The following is a 20,870-nucleotide window of genomic DNA, read 5'->3' on the forward strand; positions in this document are numbered from 1 at the left end:
GCCTACAGGAAAGACAGGGAGAAACTTTTTAGCAGGGTCTGTTGTGATAGGACAAGGGGTTTTAAACAATGGTTTTAAACTAAAAGAGGGTAGATTTAGACTAGATATAAGGAAATAAATTTTTATGATGAGGGTGGTGAAACACTGGGACAGGTTGCCCAGAGAGATGGTAGATGCCCCATCCGTGGAACATTCAAGGCCAGGTTGGGTGAGGCTCTGAGCAACCTGATCTGGTTGGAGATGTCCTTGCTGCTTGCAGGGGGGTTGGTCTAGACGACCTTTGAAGGTCTCTTCCAACCCTAACCATTCTATGATTACACTAAGCTTTATCTCCTTTGCTAGCAGACAGATGAAAAGTAGGATCAGGCCAGGTCTAGTCCAAGAGGACATCCTGAGTTCTGCCAAAGCCATTTGCACAGAGACTCAATCTATTCAACAAGCAATTGCAAAGTGCACAATCTCAGAAAACAGGAATGCTGCTAGAAATTCTGGAAAACGCCTAATGCTTCCAGGGGGAGGGCAAAGAGCGTAACAGATGACTGGGGCCTTCCGGTCAGTGGACAGTGTGCAGCTGAAGCTTGGCACCAGATCTCCCCCACAGACAGCCGCTGAAGTCGCTGTGAGTCACCCAGTGGGGGCGGCTGCAGAAGGATCGCCCCTTCTTCCAGCAGGAGCCCGCGCGCCTGCTCCAACGGGCAAACGAGGGTCTTCGACTCCCCCTGCAGCCCCCCGGCCACCCGCGCGCAGCGTGCCCCCCGCGGCGGGGCTCTGTGGCGCTGCCCCCGCCGCTCCCGTCTCCCAGTAGGAAGCGGAAAACCACCCGCCCCTTGAGCGGCACCGGCACCGGCACCGCCGGAACCCTTCGGCCAGCCCGCCCTGCCCCGTCCCGCCGCCGGGTGAGGAGGGCAGAGGGAGGTGGCAGCGCGCTCAGCCACTCCGCGCCGCCACCAGCTGAGTGACACCCGCTGCGCCCAATGGGTGGCCCGAGCGGGCGGGCCCGTGGCGGCGGCCTCCTCGCAGCGGCCGGTGTGGTGGGGCGGGGATCTCTGGCGACCTGAGTGGAGCGGTTCCGTGCTGGGCTGGGGGCCGCCCCGCGTCCCCGGCGGGCTGGGGCGAGAGGCGGTCGCTATGCTGCTTCACCTGGTAGCCGAGTTTGATCTGCAGAGGGATGTGGCCCCCTGGCTGGCGGCGCGGGGTTGGGCCGCGGCTCTAGGTAACGCCGCGGCGGGCGGTGCTGCGCCGGCGGGCTCCGCTGCGGCGGGGGGGGCCGAGAAGATCTCCCCCTCCTTCTCTCCGCCGGCTCCCAGCCGCCTCCATGCGCTGCCCTCCGATCTGCCGCCGGCGGAGGAGCCGGGCCTGGGGCGAGACCCACGGGGGTCGGGGGTAATGGCGGCGGAGTATCCCCCGCGGAGCGGGGGCGGGGGGTGAGCGGCCGCGGGGGCCTCGTCCCTCAGGGCCCTGTGCCCGGGGTGCTTGAGGCGGGGAAGTGCGGTGCCTTCCAGGAGCCTCTCACATGCCGAGAGCACTTCTGCACGTCTGCTGCGCTCCGCGGCTTGTTCCTTCTTGCTTCTTCACGCATGGGGTTTTTTTATTATCCCGCCCCCCCTCCAAAAAAGGCTTCTGGCGTGACTCCCACGCTACTCTCCTTTCGTGGGGCTGGGAGGCACGACACCCAAACACCTCCATCTACGTGGTAAATGAGTGCTCGTTAAAATTAGACTAAGTGTTAGCTGTCACAGCAGTGTGCGATAATTGGCGTAGCGAGCGCTCGATCTAGTGGTTGGAAAAAAAAAAAAAAGAACGACCCCACTGTATTCATGCCCCTGAGGTTTTTTGCTTGTGTTTGTTCTCATTCATCTGCAGGACAGATGGCTCAGTTCTGCTTTTCAGAAACTGATGGAAAATCTAAAAATAAAAAAAAATATTACTTCCGTAGAAATAGATGGTCATTGGTGCACCATGTGATGAGCTTGAAACCTCAACTCCTTTGATTGCTTTGAATTAACTAAAAATATTTAACTTCCCCCAATGTTGAAGGGCTGTTATCAAATAGTTTCATAAGAACTTGTCTGGGGGTAAACCAGAAGGTATCAGCTTTTTTTTTTGTTTTATAAAAGAAAATTATTTACCCTCCACCAGTTACAAAATCTGTTAAAAATTATTTTACATATACTAGATAGTTTACTGGACAACTGTTGAATGGTGTACTGAAGGGGTTAGAAGTAAAATTCTGAAATTCTCCACACATAATCAATTCATCTATGAATTTATCAATGCATCTGTGATTAATTAAATGAGTCAATTAATCAATTTATATCGCAACGATCTGGAAACATTTAAGGCCAGGTTGGATGGGGCTCTGAGCAACCTGATCTGGTTGGAGATGTCCCTGCTCCTTGCAGGGGGGTTGGACTAGATGACCTTTAAAGGTCCCTTCCAACCCAAACCATTCTATGATTTCAAAATGGTGCTGACTTGTGTTTGGGAAAGGAGCAATCGTGTTCAGCTTTTTAAAATGTAATACAGACTCTTCGTTCAGTAAATGACTCAGATAATACAGAATCAGACAAATCTAGATTGGAAGATACGTGTGATCAGTTACCAGTGTTGCTGTATCACATTTCAACTTTTGTCTGTGTATACTGACATTTTTTCCCCTGATGTAGGGCTGTTGTATTAGGAATGTCAAGGTGGGAGGTAGGAATTTGAAAAGATTCATTTAAACATCAAAGAAATATCTATTCACAGAAAGCAAGTAATTTTTTAGGAGTCGTGATATTTTTGTGTCAGTGATTTCAGATGTTATGGTTATTCATATTTATTCTTTTCTTTCCTGAGGACTTGAAAGCCCTTGATAGTGTGTGAGAATTTCTAGTTGTGTGAGAGCTGGGAGTAGCTCTGATGATGGGAGGGGAGCGGCAACTCAAGAGAACCAGCCTTGTTCTCTTTATTCAACCAGCCTTGTTCTCTTTATTCCACTTATTTTTGTACAAGCTGCACGTAATGTCCTTCAGGAAATCAAACTTTGCGTTCTCCTGCATATGTTGATAAGAGTTGTTTGCTGGGCAGGCAGGTTGGGTTGGTTCTTTGCAGGCCTTCATCTGCTCAGCTCAACTCAGCTGTGAGGATGAGGAAGAAGTTGTAATTCTATGTGCAGAGTTTTACTGCAGTACTTTCCAAGGGCAGAGGTGATTGCCACTTCTTGTTTGGCTTCATATTCTCACTGACAATGTTTCAGTGGCATGAAACTCTTTTGACACGGAATTTTTTCAACACCTTTAAGATCTCTGCATTGGGTTATAGAGAAATTCATTGTCATGGAGTTGTCTTGAGGACCTTCTTCTCTAGCTAAATTCTGTTCTGATGAAGTCTTTTATAAGAGAGAAGTATGGAGACTGTAGTACTCATCTTGAAAGTCTGAGGTGGTGGTTAAATTCCAGGAAGTTTTCACTAAAAGAACAGAATATATGGTTGTCTGAGACTTTATCAGTCGTCACTGCCTAGCCCTAATGTGGTGGTATTGTAGTGTACTTTGAGTGATCTGAAACCAGTAGAAAGTGATGCATTGTTAAATGTACCCTGAAGATTTTCATTGTCCTCCCACAACAAAATACAGAACTAATTTCATTCTGGTAATACTTGAAAATCTGTTGTTTTTTTGTTTCCCTTATCACTGCAAGCTGTACAAGCCAGTTTATAATATCAGGCTTGTGAAATGAAGTTTCACACGTCTTCTATCAATGCTTTGTGATAACTTCGAAGTAAATAGTGTTGAACTTGACTAAATGCTTACCGAGAGTTGTGGAGAATTCTTTTTGTTGATGCTTACTGAACCACAGGCTACCTTATCTTAAAACTAGGACCAACCATGCACCTCTCAACCTTAAGGGCAAATTTTCTACTTTTAGTGAAAGTTACACCTGCACATTTTTGGTGGCTGCAGTGATTAGAAAACAGAAAAGCAGCATCAGGAAAACATGCATTTTTGTCACTTAGAGTATGATATTTTATCTTTTTTTTTTCTGATATTTTCCTTTACTTTGTATTTCTGCTGCTTCGTCTAGATGTGCTCTTCTCTTTCTGTGTCCATCCTTGCTTCCTGCTCATCTGTTTCCCCTTTAACCGTGCTCTTTCATTCAACACCCCACGTCATATCTCTTGTCCTGCATTGCTTAATTCCTTCATACCTATAGGTATGTTGCATATACATACGCGCACACACAGAGAGTGCTTACTCTTTTGGTTCTTGGGGTTTTTTTTTTGTTGCTTTTTTTTTTTTTTGTGGGGGTGGTAGTATAGAACTAACCTCTGAAGATGTAGTTTATTCCCAGGCATTCCTTTGCAATGCTGAAGGGGCAGGTGGAAGCAAGTGACACTTTCCTCAGGCTACTTCAATCTCCCTGTAGTGTTTTGAGAATTGGAGTGCAACTTAACTGTTTGAACTCCAGGTTGTGTGTAGTGGATAAATGCAGGGGTTTTTTTTCCCCCCTCTGTGAATAGAAGACTGTAAAAAAACATTCCATTTTCGTCACAAAAGGTAGTGGCCATTAGAGTCACAATTGTAATGAAGAGTTAGGAGTTTACATAAATAATTATTTCCTGTGTGTTTTGAAACCCCTTAACTATTTTGTGTTTAAGTTTATCAAATTTAAATCATGGTATAAGAAATATTCTCTCTTTCTTTCCAGAAGGCAGTCATTTTGGCATGTACAAAAAAGTATTTATATGTAAAAAAGTATTTAGTATCTTTGCTTAAATTGTGTGATGAGCCAGCTCAAATAAAAATCCTGTGCATTTTGATACTTATCATTTCAGATACTTCTGAGAATTCATCGGCACTCTACATTGTAAATGTTGAAAGAAATGGAAAAATTATTTATACCTGGAAGGTAAGTCTGTCTCGGAACTTAAGAAAAATACAGCAGAGAATAACACCGTATGTGTGTCTGTGCCTAATTGAGTCCTTGGAGTTTAAAATTTTTTGCAGTGAGGGTTAGGACTATATTAAGATGCCATTTATCTAACACTAACTCTGCTCCTGCCTTCTTTGTTACTTTAAGATTTGTCTATAGAACATTATTGCAGGTAGTCTGAAGTAACTGTTGCTTATTTGATATCCTGAAGTATCTAGAGCTGTCCTTTTTAACATGGGATTCTTCTCTCTGTGGCACTTGTATAGTTTTTGGGATGAAACACCTGTAGTTCCAAGAGATTTTAAAATTATTTGAGAAGGTTTCCCCTTCATGAGACAAGCTGTGGTTCTTTTCTGTGCATCTCTGAGAAATCTGTAGTCTCAGCTGGATTCTGGAGGATCATGGTTCTTGGTAGTGCAGATTGGAGCAGACTCCAGTAGAATAGGGCTGCCTTTCGTTCTTTGGCTCAACTATGCTAAAACTCTCCAGCTTCCCTAGGGTTAAGGGAAGAGGTGAGGCCTTCACAAAGGTATAATATACTTTAACTGTGGGTGGATGTTTCCTTTAGTACAAATATAGGGAGGAGAGTCTGTAAAAGACAACAGTAACCATAAAACCAACGCTACATAATGTGTCAAGTCTTTTTTTGCATTGCTCAAAACTCTAGACAGACGTAATGAAAGTAACCCATCTAGCTCCCAGCAGGAGGTCTAGTGCTGTGTATGTGTGATGCTGCTGCTTTCTAGCATCTATGGAATCTCACAGTAAGCCTTTTTGGGCTTCTGACAGCAGAGTCCAACTGCTTTGTATGCTGTTCAGGCTCTTGCAGCTGACACGAGGGATGAATTGTAGCTCGAGGTTCACACATCTAAATGTAGATGTCTTCCTGCGAGCTAGGTGTCTTAAGATCCTGCTGTAGTCAGTAGGGATCTGGTCAAAATAGTTGTTGGAGTTTAGAGAACTGGCTACTTGTAGCCGGTACTTTGGAAGGAGGTGTGTGGGGTGGAGGAGGTGGACAAATATCCACTGGCCTCCATTGACTGAATAGGCCAATGACTTGAGAGGGTGCATTTAAACACCTGAGGCAGGGTTTAAACACCTAGGCTTAGTTCCCCGAACCTAGAGGTAAAGTCTACAGGAAGTCACTGAAAATGTTCACTGTAGCTTCTCTTTTGTGATTTTGGGAATAAAGTAGCTTCTGCAGCCTGTGTGGTAGAAACAGCTGGATGACAAAGCCTGAGAACTGAAACTAGAAAACTGCACAGCTGTACTGAAGTTTTCACCTCTCAAATTCCATCCCAAAGGAGATGCTGGTGCTGCTTCTTTTTCTGTTTTCTTACCGTGATAAAGTAGTCTGATCTCTTTCTCCTGAGTGAGTGAGCCTGCTGAAGAACCAGCATCTATTTATTCTTCTGTTGGGGAGGGTGCTAGCATATTTTGTTTGCTTCTACTGTAAGTGTTTTTTACACTTGCTAGTGGGCAAGCTGGAAGATACTTCCTGGAGTCTTCTCACAAAGAACAAATGTGTCTTAAGGTGATACTGCATTAACTATATAATGCTTCTCCCAGAGAGAAGTTGTTGATAGTGTGTGGTACACATTTCTTTCTTGGATCAATAAAAATTCTGCCCATCAGCTGAAAGTGTTGGTTAGATGCTGTTGATGTTGTTGAGAGTCAACACCTCCACATTAGTCTGCATGCTTGATAAGAACATGTGGGTATGTCTGCCTCAAGGCTCCTGTTAGTCTGGGTGGCTTGTATATTGGTAGGAGCACATGTGGCCACCCAGGCTGTAGCTGCATAGCACTCACCCAGAGTCCTGAACAGGCTGCTAGTGCTGTGCCTTTGTGGTGTCTGCACTTTTTGTTACGTTAGTTATGTCTCTGTCAGCTGCAGTCACACCTTGGACCATGGTACCTTAAAGTAGGACTGAATTTTTTTTCTTCCTCTCTCTCAAGAGCAGAATGCTAAAAACCAGCAAGTACTGGGAGAACTTTGTGTGTATGTCTATCTTTTTACACTTAACTACTGACTTAACAAGGATTCAATCCAATTGCTTCCTTTTCTGAAACAGTCCGTGTGCAACGTGAGGGTATAGTTCTGTGGGTTTGGAGTTAACGGCAAACCTTTTAAGATAAGTATCCATTCATCTTTACATAGAAGAAAAAGAAGTCTTGGTGTATCTATCTTAGCTAATGACAAGTAGTTTTAGGCCCCAATTTGACACTTTTTAAAAATTTTTACAAACTTGTTCTGAAATAGAAGTATTCTTTGCACTTTGCTATTCTATTCTCCTAATATACATTGTCACACTGGGAAGCTTACCTGGGGAAAACAGTCTGATTTTAGTGTCTGCAGCCAGTCCTTCTGTTTCCTTAAACTTACATTGGAGAAATCACAATGTAATTACAACTTCTAGCAAACTACAGATCTTACTGAGCTGTTAAGGCAGTTTAATATCTGTCTTTTTCTCTCTCTCCCCCCGCCATTCGTGACAAACTATTTATAACTAATGAGCTACGACTTGTTCAAGTCACAGCTATATGTCTGAGCCTTTCCTGTTGGTTTTATAGCAGCAAACTTTAACAGTGACATTGTCAGTGAGAATAGTGCACAAACAAGGATGTAAACTAAACGGAGCTACCCTGGCTTGTTTCCTCATAGATGCAAATAGAAAACCGCCTTTGTCTGCTAAGTGGAAGAAAACCAAGTGCATTCTGCCTGAAGTCAGGGGAAGGTGAAAAATGAGCTTTATTTTCAAGCTTATTTTAGAGTATTGTGTTGTACTTTAGTTTTGAAAGTGTCTGCCTTTTTTGGCATTGATACTTGGTATAAAGAAAGATATTTTTAACAGAAGTGAATTCTAGTGTCAGCACTTCTATTTTGCAAGGCAATACAAGAATCTTTAGAGTAAATGTGAAAACAAGCATATTAGCTTGTGTACACATATGGCCACTGATGTAGTCCTGTTACCAGTCTTGTGAAATATATTTTTCAGTAGCAAAGCACAGAGGATGTTAACATTTCAGACACACTTAAAAAGAATGGTTTTTTTTTTGTTTTGGTTTGGTTTTTTTTTTTGGTTTTGTTTTTTTTTTTTGTGAAAGCACTTGCTTAACCTTAAATTAGTGGGCCTGAAGCCTGTATCTTGATATAAAGACATTTTGTTTTCCATGTTTAAATCAGAAGTCAAAGACTTTTGTCGTTGCCACAATGATAATGAGACACTCAGAAATAGACTCCTTAGGAATAGAATACTCAGACTTTTGTTTTAACTTCACAAAGCAAGATGCCTTAACTTTGTAAATAACCACAGGTTTCTCCCCTCTCCCCCCAACCTGTAGTTAAAAACAATGATGCTCACTGTTTGAGTACAAGCCTGTGTGGCTGGATTGAATTTCAACAGTTTAGTAATTTAGTGCCTATACTTACAGTACATTAATGGAGTTCAGCTTGATTTGATATACGACATATGCTGCCATGCAGAATTTATTTTAATAAAAAAAAATATTAAAGCATGGTAAAAATTACCAAGAAGAAAAGTTTTGAGTTGTATAGTCTTAGAAGTACCCTAAACAAAGTCATTGTATGTTGTTATCAATAAGCTAGAAAGGATGCGTGTTATGTTTCTTTTCAAAGGCAGCAGGCTAGTGGTGTCATCTGAGCTTGTGAAATATATTTAGCTTTCAAACAATCATTTCCTGGGGCAGAGCTGAAATCCTTTTTTTTCCAGCCTGCAGCCAGGTCACTGGAAGCTGTGTTTGCTGATGTTTGATGTTTCTATGCTTCTTTTTGGAGCAAAGACCCACTGAGTTGGTGAAGTTTGGAATACCATCTTTAAATCTTCCAGGGACCATAGCATCCTCTTTCATTCCTGTGCAGACGTCTCTCTTCCTGGCCCTTCTGCTTATAACTAAAGCCAGTTTAGAATGAAAGTGAGAGAGGCACTTGGTTTATGCAATGGCTTGTGGGCTGTGGATTGGCCGCATTTCAGCTTTATCCCATGTGTTCTAAAAGGAAAAAAAAAAAGAAAAAAAAATCTTTGTTCTGTTTCTTGCCTTCCTTTCTTGGAATTAGATAATTACTGTCTGTATTACAGGACAGGGAAGTGTGTGAGGATGTGTGTCAGGAGATGGGGGGAGGAGAGGGGAGGAAGATAGGAGAAAATTAAAAACGATGTTTAACTTTGCATATATGTATGTTGCCAGTGCTAATTTGTTTTCATCCATAGGGAAATCAGAGAAATACTCACATTGGATTGTATGATCTTCAGACTAAACAAAATGAGGTGAGAGCAATACCATGCTTTACCCTGGTGAAGACAGTGCTGTAGTGTTTCCGATTTTGATGCCTTGTAACACTGTTATGTACTTAAAGAGTATATGCCTGTTTGACACAGAGGAGGGACCTAGAAGGTATTCAAATAATGCTCAGTAGTATTAAGATGCAGAACGTTACAGAACATCTGAATGACTTGGGAGTGGTAAAGAATCACATCTGCCATCTTTATTTCTCAGCAACTAATTCAAGCCCTTTCCACTCCTGTTCACACTGAACATCTGTGCTAAGAAGTAAATGTTCTGGGTTTTCTTTGTTATGTGTGTACCCTGAGTCCATTTGCTGCTACTATTTGTAAGAAATTATTCTAAAACTGAAGGTACTGCAATTCAGTGTCTGGGCTCATGATAGCGGGCCTTTGCAGGTGTCCACATAACAGTATGAAATGGGTGAAATTTCGTATTTAGATAAAGGTCTGCTGTGCTGCTCTAATGGCAACACAGAGGTCAAAAGAACCAGTAAGAAACAAACAAATGAGAAAAAGGAGAAGTGATACGAATGAGGCTTGAAATATGATTCTTCTGGCCATGAAATGATTTGCTTTAAAAATTGGTGTATTGGTCAGCAGTGTTTTCCTAAGGAGAAGTAATTAGATGGTTTTCTTTATATAGTTAAAAAAATAATTTATTATCATTAATATCTTTCTCTATAGCACCTCTATATGTTTGAGAGGGATCTACGCATAATCAGTTGTTCAGTCAACAATGAAAGGACGTTATTGGGTAAATATGTGTTTTATCATTAATTTTTTAATGTCATGATAAAGATGATTTAGTTTAATAGGATGACACATTTGAGTCTAGAATTACTTAAATCTGATTTGACTCATATGTTGCCCACAACTTTCTATCCATTTCAGTGGATCCATCACTAAATAATATAGGTTACAATATAGAGACACAGCTGTAACGATATTGCCGTTTTATTGAAACTAAAATCTTAAGACATACTGACCCTTTGTTCACTTCCCCCTTACGTATATATACGTCTCTTACATCCAGAAAAGCTTCCGTTGTTCCTTTAACATATATGTTTTTGGTTAAAAAAAATTGTGATGCTTGTTCTCCAAGAATGTTTAATAAGATTAATATCAAATACTCATGCTCACTTGTGGTTGTGTTGGGTTTTTTTCCCGTAGCGGTCAGCTTCCATCAATACACAGAGGAAGAAAGAGTAAGTCGGCTATTACAGTCAGGTACTACAAGTGAATTGTTTTAATACTGTTAGAAATATTGTACCCTTTTGCTTTTCTTTCCACATGATTTCTGTTTAGAAAACAAAATTGTGTATAAAAAAGAATCTTATCTAAAACGTGTTCTTTTTGCAGTATCCAAGTATTTAACTTGGCTAATTGAAATTCATCCCATTAATAATGTGAGAGTCCTGAAGGCTGTGGATAGCTGTGTTCGAGTGCAGGTAAGTTATTCAACTAATCTAAATATAAACCTTTTAAATTCACTACACTGGAGTGAAAAAGCGGTTGAGTGCAGAAATATCTCATGTTATCTTGCAGCTGTGACAGAGCTTGTGTGCCCATGTTTCTTCATAGAATTAAAAAAATGAGAAACTTCATAAAATATTTGATGTAGAATATTTCTCAGACATGAAGGGTACTTTTTTATTTCTGTTCAGTTTCCAAAAGTTTGCAATTAGAGCGATTGAGACCTATTAGTCTGTAATAATAGCTGTATTTATTAATTAAATATCATTGTGTGCATGTATTAATTTTAAAATATATAAATATCCAGTTAAAAAAAAAAACACAACATTTTAGGTAAGCATTCCAAAATTACTTTTGTAATTTATTTACTTTTGTGACACTTTCTGTGCAGTTTCTTTATCCAGTTGAAGGCAGGAATACTTCTACAGAAAGTCGCCTCTTGCTAGTTTCAGAAGATAACTGTGAGTTAATATTTTGAAAGTACATTGTCACTTTTATGCTTGAAAATGATCATTATAGATTTTATTTTTGGTAGGCTTTTATGGGGAAAAAAAGGTAAAATAAGGGTGTGAGCTATTCTGGGTGTTCTGAATGTCTTTCAAAAACTGTGTCACTTAATAGGATTATTTTCAATGTTAGGAGAATGGCCTGCTTTGACTGCAGTTATTTACTTAGTTCATGCATTCATCAGTCATCTTCATTTCTAAAAAAGCTAAAGTAGACTTACAGCTACCTGTATAAATTCAGAGCACATCAGTTGACTGTGAGAGGTGGTTTGTGATTTGACCATGTGACAGGTGGGATAAGAATAGGACCACAGTTCCTTGGATTCAGCTAACCTTGTATGTTCAGCCTAATCTAATGGGAGGGAATGGATAGAGGCGGATACTTGGAAAAGGCCGTTTATCCCTCTTGTTTTTCACTGTATTATAGAGTGAGATCGCTTTTCCCATCTTTTTGGAGAGGCTCATCTTCTCTGCAAAGCTAGACACCAACATTTAGGTAGCTGGACTTAGGTGGGCAGAGTTTACCTAATACATTCCCATAGTGCTGTGAACTATGTCAGAAACGTTTATAACATTGTCGTAGTTCAGCCCCGATCACGACCAGACTACGCAGTCTGTCTCTCGCTCCCCCCACCCTCCGAGAGAATAGGAGGAGATGATATAAGAAAAACAGCTCAAGGTTTGAGATAAGGACGGGGAGAAATCCTTAAAGTTACCATCACGGGCAAAACAGACTCGACTTGGGGAAAACTATTCATTTATTTCTAAAATTAGCAGGAGAATGAGACAGGGAACAAGATAACCTCCCCCCCACCCCTCCCTCTTCCCAAGCTTAACATTATCTCTACTACCTTCCCCTCCCGAGCGGCACGGGGGGGGGAAAGGGAATGGGGGTCGCGGTCAGTTCATCACGTGTTGTTTTACGCCGCTGTATCATCGTCGGGGGAAGAACTCCTCGCATTCCTCTTCTGCTCCAGCGTGGGGTCCCTCCCACGGGCCACAGTCCTTCGTGAAACTGCTCCGGCGTGGGTCATCTCTTCCACGGGTGCAGTCCCTCTAGAACAGCTGTCCCAGCGGGCCCTCCATGGGCCACAGCCTCCTTCAGGCCTCCACCTGCTCCGGCGTGGGGTCTTCCACGGGCTGCAGGTGGATCTCTGCCCCTCCGTGGACCTCCATGGGCTGCAGGGGGACAACCTGCTCCACCATGGTCTTCACCACGAGTTGCAGAGGAATCTTGGCCAGGAGCCGTATTACTCCTCCCCCTCCTTCTTCACTGACCTTGGTGTCTGCAGCCGTTCCTCACAACAGGCTGGCAGACGCCTCTCAGGATCCTTTTTACATCTTATTCACTTCTCATCTCCTCTCCACTTCTTGCAGCCAGGCCGGGCCGAGTTGGGCCCAGTCGGCTGCCCGGCGGGAGGCCAGAGGGTGAGGCCTGCAAGGCCCATGAGGCTCGCGCCTCCCCCTCTCTGCCCCCCGCTCAGCTGCTTCACATCTTCTCTCCCTTTTTTTTTTTCTGTTTTCCCCTACTTAAATACGTTATCGCAGAGGCGTTATCACGGGACATTCTGCTACCAGTTGGCTCGGCCTTGGCCAGCAGCGGGTCCGCCCTAGACCCGGCCGAGTCCACTGAACAAAGGGGAGCGACTTCTAGCAGTTTCCTACAGAAGCTACCACCTTAGGCCCCCCCTCACTAACAAAACCAGAACAAACATCTACTGGGTGAATCTTGCACCCTTTGCATAGGCAAACTACCAACCACTTCTAGGAATTTTGCGTGGGAAAGAACTGTAGTATTCATGCTAGGAATTGAAACAGGGCTAGGATGTAGTCTTGGGCACAGGCGTGCAGCTGTGCATGCTCTTTATTTATAAACACACTCCTTGGCTTGGTTTGGCATGTTTCAGTTAGCAATCTTGCTGGCAATACTATGCTGACGTGGACAGAGCACTACGTGGGCAGTTTCTATGAGGGGGTTCTTCCCTCGGCTCAGGAAAGGAAGAGAGGCCAGATCTCTGCATAGGCATCTGTGTTAGTATATCACAGATTTCCTCTTACACTAAGTTGAACTTTCCTGGCTTAAATGTGTTTTTACAACATTCTAAGGGGTGAGACTGTTTAATAAGCTGTATAAAAGCATATGAAAATGTACGTTTGTAATGATTGGGGTTTTTTTTTTGTGTATTTTAAAGATGTTGAACAATTTGACATTTGTGTTGTTGCAGAAGAAGAACACAAAGTGGTAAGACTTGAAAAATCTTGGGGTTTGAGTTTGTTTGCTTTAATTGAAAATTTAAACATCTGTAATTTTAGTTAACTTTTTGTAGTTTTATATTTGGGCAACACAAATTGTATTTAAAAAGTGTTGATAGTATGGCAGCTCATGCTGCTAATTGTAAAGCTGAATGGAAAACCTGTATACTATGTAATCGATGAGGAAAGTTACTTATTTTATTCTTTTTTCTTTATTGCTGAATGTGTCTGCATGTTCGAAGTTGGGAGTAAACGTATGTGTATATATTTTTAAACCATTTGAAATATTAGCAGAGTCAAGTTCCTAACTTTGCCTTTTGGGAGCCTGTGTGTCCCAGTAAAGGATTCGTTTAACAAACAAGCAAGCAAACAAAAGACATAAAACTTAGATACACTTCAAGTAGTGTGAATATTCCAATCTCTTTTTCTCCTCATCTTTGTCCTTTTTTTTTTTTTTTTTTGCATTAATTTCTCTTCAACAACTTGTGGATTCTTTGCTTAAAGTACTTATTATAGCAATAAGTAATATAGCATCTAATATAGCAAAAAATTGTTTTACAAAAGCCAATATTTCACTTTATGGAGATAAATGTAGGCTTGGGAGAAGTTAAGGTCCTGATTTTTCAGTCATTTTGAACTTTCATGGTTTTCTCAAAGTTTGTCATTGCTTTTAAAGTAGAGGGGTTTTGTATGCTAGACTACAGTAGTGGAGTAAAGACTAAGAGCGTAATCAGAAAAAGCAGGTGAATCCGATGTCCTTCTAACAAGCAGATTTGTTTTGGTTGACATTAAATCTCCCTACATCTTTCAAGAGTGCATTTATACAATCCCAGCAGTTTTCCACAATTCTAGCCCGTTCCCTACTGCTGGTGCTCTGTCACGTGGCTCAGACTTTGGACAGAAATCCCTTTTGGAGCTAATGCATCTTCCTTCAATATTCATGTAGCTGGTTGTGAACTGACTGGGGTATTTCAGTCTTCTCCCCTTCTCTATAGTGAAGAGTGCTGTCTGATTTTCTTTATTTGTTTGGACCAGCTTAAGTGCTGAATTTCTTGCAAGCAAGGAAATCTTAAAGAAAATATTTGATATCAGGTGTACCCTGAAAACTGTGCCTCTGATCTCTTCAATCTGAGCACCTTGCACACAATGAAGGTGGACTTTGTGCAGCTAAAAAGTAGCATATTCCCTTCAAGCACCTTAGTATTTGCATCTCTTCTGTCATTGCTTTTCTGTGCTTTTGAAGCACAGACTGTGTGTAATTGTTAGAGAAGCTTATTTGACAACTTCCAATACTCTTTCTTTCCCTTTAGGTGATTCAGAACTCGGGTCAGCTTCCAAGAGCCAGAGTTGCAGATGATCTCATTTGGGCTCAATGGGATATGGTGGAACAAAGACTCTTCTACATTGTTCCAAAGGTGAGATGAAAGTCATTCTAGTAGTTTTGTTCCTGCCTGTCTCATGACAGTATAGTTTTGAGTGTGGGTGGCAATAATAGCACGAGTTTTATTTTTCATTATGGTTTTAGTCTGTCTTGTTCCTGCCTCAACCTAAAGCAAAGGCCAGACTTGCCTTAACTGCTATTTGAGCATACTAAACTGCAGGAAGACTGGTGGTCTTAGGCCTTTCTGTAAAAAAACAGTGTATTTGTTAGGTTTTTTGACTTTAAAAAGGTCTTTGTTCAAAAGGATCTAGATCTACCAAAAACTGTCATTAGTATAATGCTTTAGTTCTAGAGAATTCACATCTCAAAAGTATTTTGTACACAGACTTACTGAGTGACCGTATGAGGGCAGGTTCTGGGGTAGAAATGCTGAAGCTCTTTGGGTTTGGGATTTTTTTTTTGTTTTGTCTTGTCTGAGGGACTATTTGCACTTGATGTACTCTATGTAAATGAAAATTGATTTTTCTTAACTCTTCTTAGCTACAAAAAAATAAGAGGGTTAGGAAATAACAGGAAGTGAACTGTGATGGAGAAATGTATTCCTGTTTTTGTTTCTGAGGTACCATTTTTGAACCAGTCAAAATAAGATACGGTTCCTTTTGCTGTATAGGTAGTTATGCAAAAAGTTTTTTTTTTTTAACTTTCTAGAATGTATCTCTGTGTGTGTGTGTGTCATGTAATGCTGTGCTTCAAGTGAGGGCCCACGCATTTATAGATGATTGGCAGATAATGATCTGGGACAGGAAGGAAACATGTCATAGTGCTGTTGTGGGGGGTTATATGTGGTTTTTAAAGTTGTCTTTTGTCCCCTAACTTCTGCATATCTCTTAGCAAAGCGGGTTGAGTGGGGAGAGTGGTGTGGAGTATCCAGTCACTTTTCAGTCTATGTGATACACTTTCTATTTTATCAGTTACAAAACACATCCTCTTAATTTCAGGAATCAAAGAGTACTTTAAAATGTGTCCAGTTTTATCCTGATGAAAATTTTAACTCAATAGTAAGTCCTGAGTATTTTATTATACAATGATTTTGAGTGGGATGTAATTATGTGTTCCGGGCACTGATAGAGAGATCTGTTTCAATGTCTTTTATTATTGGAACTTTTGCAGAGGAAAACTGGGTTTTGTTTTTCCATGGAGTTTTTTTGGTGGTTGTTTTTGCGTTATATTGTTTTCAAGATAATGTTCAGTCAGATTCACATTGTGCTACTGTAAGGTAACTTCTGTGGAATTGCATGGATATTGACCTAGAAGTAAGTGACATACATGACGTTATACTGATCTTAAGTATTGAAAAGCAGCATTATCAAATGCACTAGACAGAGAAACCATGCACTAATTTTGTATGAGTTTTAAGCAAGACAGGAAAATTGGTCACGGCCAAAATACAGAGAACAGAACATAAAAATTACAACTGTTGAACATGTCATTGTTACTAGACTTCTGTCCCAGTGGCTGAAGTTTGCTGTGATGCAGAAGGTTAAATATCTCACAATTTTATTTTATTTTATTTTTTAAATAATCTATTTCGTATTTTGGGGGGTGATTAGTGGAGGGTAATGTTGAATCTGGTGAAGTGTGAGTTTGACACATTTTACCAGTCTGAGATATTAATCATAGTATACTGACCTCACTGAATAATAGGTTTGTTTTTGGTTTTGATTAACAGCTGGAATCACACCTGGATATTTCTGTAAATGACACAAAGTTAAAGTAAGATTTTTTTTTTTTAATGTTTTGTTTTGCTTTCCTTTTAATGTATAGGGTAACATGTTACAAAAAATATGTCAGAACCAAAGTATCTTTGTCTGCAGTTGCCTATATGGTACTGGAACGTAAGAATGATGTGAACACTGTGTCCAAACCTCCAGTTCATCTCATTTTCATCAGGTTCCAGTGTAAAATGCAATTCAATCCTTGACTGCTTTTTGATACTGTTTGAGATTATTTGTCTGAAGAGCTAGCTATGGGTTAAACCATCCTTCCTCTGAGTATTCTGTACCTATTGAAATAAATTTGTTTTAATCTTGGGCATGCTGTAGTGGTGATGTCAAAATTCCTGTCAAGGGAAACTCTCAATTTTTAATTGCTGTTACATGTTTTACTGGGCAGTTAACCAGACCAGAAGCTCTTTTTATAGTGTATGAGACACTGCCTGTACTCTTTCTCCTCCAGCATGCTATTTCCAGGCAGCCTGCACTTTCAAAGCCTAAGATTCGTCTGATTCTATCTGTCTACCATGCACATGACTGCATCTGAGCTTGTCTCCGTAAGGCTCCGTTTTAATTGAGGAAAAACTAGTCAGGATGGTCTGACTCTCAGTCATAATTCATCTCATCCTCAACTGTCTTCAGTCAGTTGAATTTGCATTCCAAAAGGACCTGTTGCTCTTTGTGAATAAAAAGGGAGGCCAGAACTACTAGATCAGATATCAATAACTGAAGGTAGTCGAGTTCCACCCTGTCCAAACTATGGCTTTCAGAATGTCTCAGTGCTATGCAAAAGGCTCAGTGTGGTGCTGCTGCACATGGAGGTTGCCCTACATGGGCAGTGTGTCCTCTTGCACTTAGTACTGAAAAAAATCCAATTCTTGTGAGAGCTTCAATGCTGTAATTTTTTTTTTTTTCCAAAATTATTGCAGAAAGTCTAGGGGAAAATCCCTACAGGATCAAAATTTTTTTCTGAGGGAAAAAAAACCCAACCAACTAAAAACCAACGAAACAAACAACAACAACAAAAAAAAAAACCCAAAAAACCCAAACAAAAACCCACCACCAACAAAGCCAAAGGAGAGTGACTACAGTCTTCTGCTGCATGTTCTGCGTGGCAAAAATAGGACTTGTAGATTTTTAAGATACGTAAACTATTAAAGCACAGGCAAACGAGTGAAAAAAAATGTCATGGCATAACAAGTTCCATGTGAATGTGATTTTATGCTTTCCTTTTTGCATATTTCCGCTGAAATTACTGTGCCTAATTGCAGATTGAAATATAGCTTTACAGACATAAGAATGCCAGAGTTAGACTGCAAAGCCTTTGAGTTCTCAGGTATGATGCATGTTGGATTGCCAGTACTTCATGAGAACTTGCTTTCACTTCAGAGTTTGAGAGTGGCTGGACAGTGCTGCAATAAGTGAATGTGAAGTTTGCAGGTGTAATCAAAATTGTTGGTTTCTGACAACAGTGTACAGTCTTGGGATTCTCATCTCTAACAGTGTTGAGTGGATTGGTTAAAGCCTAATTTAACTTGCTTTAGAGAACATTTAATTGTAACTTACTTAGTATGAGTTTGATTATATAGTGACTGTTCTTGTGATCTTTGTATTGTGATGAATCACTGTGGATGAAGAAATGATTTATTTAGTGATTTTTATTTGCTCATAGACTTGTGAATTTTGGATATGATTACTGTCAAGATGAAGATGTTGCATCTAAATCTTTGAATCTGCAGGTTTTTACAAGTAAAGCAGGTAATGAATAAATACAAGTATTGTCAAAATTATCTACACTAGTAGTTATCATGCAATGTAATCATAATTGATTACTAAATTTCTTCATAAGACATTTTATGTATTTGTATTTTTTTGTGGGGGTTTTTGTATGTGTGTGCGATTTTCATTCTTTTAGCCTGTACTTGGCAGGTAACTCTGAGACAACTGTGCACTATTTCACTATTTTCCTGAAGTTTTTTTTACCCTTTACGTAGGATTTTATATATCAACACCAACAACAAAACAGTTGCCCAGAAAATTTCTGGTAGCCCAGCCTCAAAAAAAACTGGTATCATGTACTCATGGTGAAATTTCTCAGTCTAAGCACACTGTAGGATTTTCTGCTAGTTTCAGAACACAGGTGGTACCAAAGCATGGTTGTGTATTACATTAGAGTAATTTAATGTTAAAGCTGACCGAAGGTATGTTGGAAAGCAAGTTCAAGGAAGGTTTTGGCTGGGTATGTTGTCTGGGTATCTGACGTAGTATATAGTTGTGTTACAGAGTGAACACGTGTAAACAGAGCATCTGCAATACAGATCTAAGAGCTTCATATTGCTGTTAGTATGTGATACTTAGAAGGTCCAAGTATGTGATACTAAACTTAGTATATGATACTGAAGGGTTTAGTGTGTGTATATATATGATTCCTTAAACTTAAACCTAAAATGTTCCTTAAACCTTTAGAATTTATGAGTCTCCCTGCATCCTAATGCACGCCAGGAGCTTTTTTTTTTTTTGATTAAAAACTGGTCTCAAGAAGCATCTGTTCATCACAGATGCTTGCATTTTCAGCTTCTAAATTAGACCGTACTGCCAAGCAATAATGGTGTCTGATTAAGCTTTGGAAAAAAGAAACAAAACACCACCACAAAACCAAACGACTGACTGGATGGCTGAGCCCAGAGAGTTGTGGTGAATGGAGTTAAATCTAGGTGGCAACCGGTCCCAAGTGGTGTTCCCCAAAGTTTGGTTTTGGGGCCAGTCTTGTTTAATATCTTTATCAATGATCTGGATGAGAGGATTGAGTGCTCCCTCAGTAAGTTTGCAGATGACACCAAATTGCGTGGGAATGTTGATCTGCTCCAGGGTAGGAAGGCTCTGCAGAGGGATCTGGACAGGCTGGATCGATGGGCCGAGGTCGGTTGTATGAGGTTCAACAAGGCCAAGTGCTGGGTCCTGCGCTTGGGTCACAACAACCCCATGCAACGGTACAGGCCTGGGGAAGAGTGGCTGGAAAGCTGCCCAGTGGAAAGGGACCTGGGGGTGCTGGTTGACAGCTGGCTCAACATGAGCTGGTAGTGTGTCCAGGTGGCCAAGAAGGCCAACAGCATCCTGGCTTGTATCGGGAACGGTGTGACCAGCAGGAGTAGGGAAGTGATCGTGCCCCTGTACCCTGGCACTGGTGAGGCCGCACCTCAAATACTATGTGCGGTTTTGGGCCCTCAGTACAAGAAGGATGTTGAGTTGCTGGAGCGCATCCAGAGAAGGGCACCGAAGCTGGTGAAGGGTCTGAAGAACAAGTCTTACAAGGAGCGGCTGAGGGAACTGGGGTTGTTTGGTCTGGAGAAGAGGAGGCCGAGGGCAGACCTTATTGCTCTCTACAGCTACCTGAAAGGAGGTTGTAGTGAGGTGGGTGTTGGTCTCTTCTCCCAAGTAACTAGCGATAGGATGAGAGGAAATGGCCTCAAGTTGTGTCAAGTTGTGTCCAGGTTTAGACTGGATATTAGGAAAAATGTATTTACTGAAAGACTGGCTAAGCATTGGAACAGACTGCCCAGGGAAGTGATGGAGTCACCGTTCCTGGAGATGTTAAAAAAACATGTAGAGTGGCACTTTGGGACATGGTTTAGTGGACATGGTGGCGTTAAGCTGACGGTTGGACTTGATCATCTTAGAGGTCTTTTCCAACCATAATGATTCTGTGATTTTATGAATAGTCTACAGAGTTGTATATGGATGTGATGTGTTGCTGAAGTGGCTCTATGTCTCCCATCTTAAGGCATGCTGTATGGACATGGGTGAATTGCTATTTGCCAGTTGTGTTGCAATGACCATTAATGCAAATCAAGTGAAATACAGTTTCCTTACACGGATTTTTTTCTTACCAAGACAGCACACTTACACAAATTAAGAGGGAAGAAATTAGAAATAGGAGAAAGCCAAGTTTCTTTCTGCCAGATGTAGATTAGGCTACTTCTCTGTTAGCAAGACAGAGTGTTATATAAACAGTTTGTATACAAACACTAATGGAAAATGTTATTTATTTGTATGTGTATGTTTCCTTTTAAACCTATACTTCTCTAGGGTTTGTTCGGATTGAAGCACCTCCATTTAGTTTAGGATGAAATTAAGTTTTTCTCCAACAAGACTGTTGTTTGATTACCCTGAGGTTCCATCTGGGAACACAATATTTAAATTCTGTGTGGGAACTTTGGCATGCACTCACTTTTTACTATGCTTAATATAAAACATGTAGTTGACAAT

General features: G+C 41.1%; 1 protein-coding gene across 2 annotated transcripts in view; it reads left to right on the forward strand.

Annotated features, from left to right (window-relative positions):
* Positions 1-1,059: 1,059 nt before the first annotated feature.
* Positions 1,060-20,870, forward strand: part of GSAP (gamma-secretase activating protein) — a 48,480-nt gene continuing 28,669 nt past the window's right edge. The window contains exons 1-12 of one of the 2 annotated variants that reach the window (XM_086745937.1): positions 1,060-1,213; positions 4,816-4,889; positions 9,145-9,201; positions 9,904-9,973; positions 10,390-10,446; positions 10,579-10,667; positions 11,084-11,153; positions 13,391-13,440; positions 14,762-14,866; positions 15,831-15,890; positions 16,562-16,605; positions 18,277-18,362. In XM_086745937.1, coding sequence (XP_086602063.1) covers positions 1,129-1,213; positions 4,816-4,889; positions 9,145-9,201; positions 9,904-9,973; positions 10,390-10,446; positions 10,579-10,667; positions 11,084-11,153; positions 13,391-13,440; positions 14,762-14,866; positions 15,831-15,890; positions 16,562-16,605; positions 18,277-18,362 — 847 coding nt within the window. In that variant the 5' untranslated portion in view covers positions 1,060-1,128. The remainder of the gene's footprint in view (positions 1,214-4,815; positions 4,890-9,144; positions 9,202-9,903; positions 9,974-10,389; positions 10,447-10,578; positions 10,668-11,083; positions 11,154-13,390; positions 13,441-14,761; positions 14,867-15,830; positions 15,891-16,561; positions 16,606-18,276; positions 18,363-20,870) is intronic. The other variant, XM_086745944.1, reaches the window with a different exon arrangement.

The sequence above is a fragment of the Chlamydotis macqueenii genome, chromosome 1 (assembly GCF_036417535.1).
Source record: "Chlamydotis macqueenii isolate bChlMac1 chromosome 1, bChlMac1.mat, whole genome shotgun sequence".
NCBI classification, from domain to species: Eukaryota; Metazoa; Chordata; class Aves; order Otidiformes; family Otididae; genus Chlamydotis; species Chlamydotis macqueenii.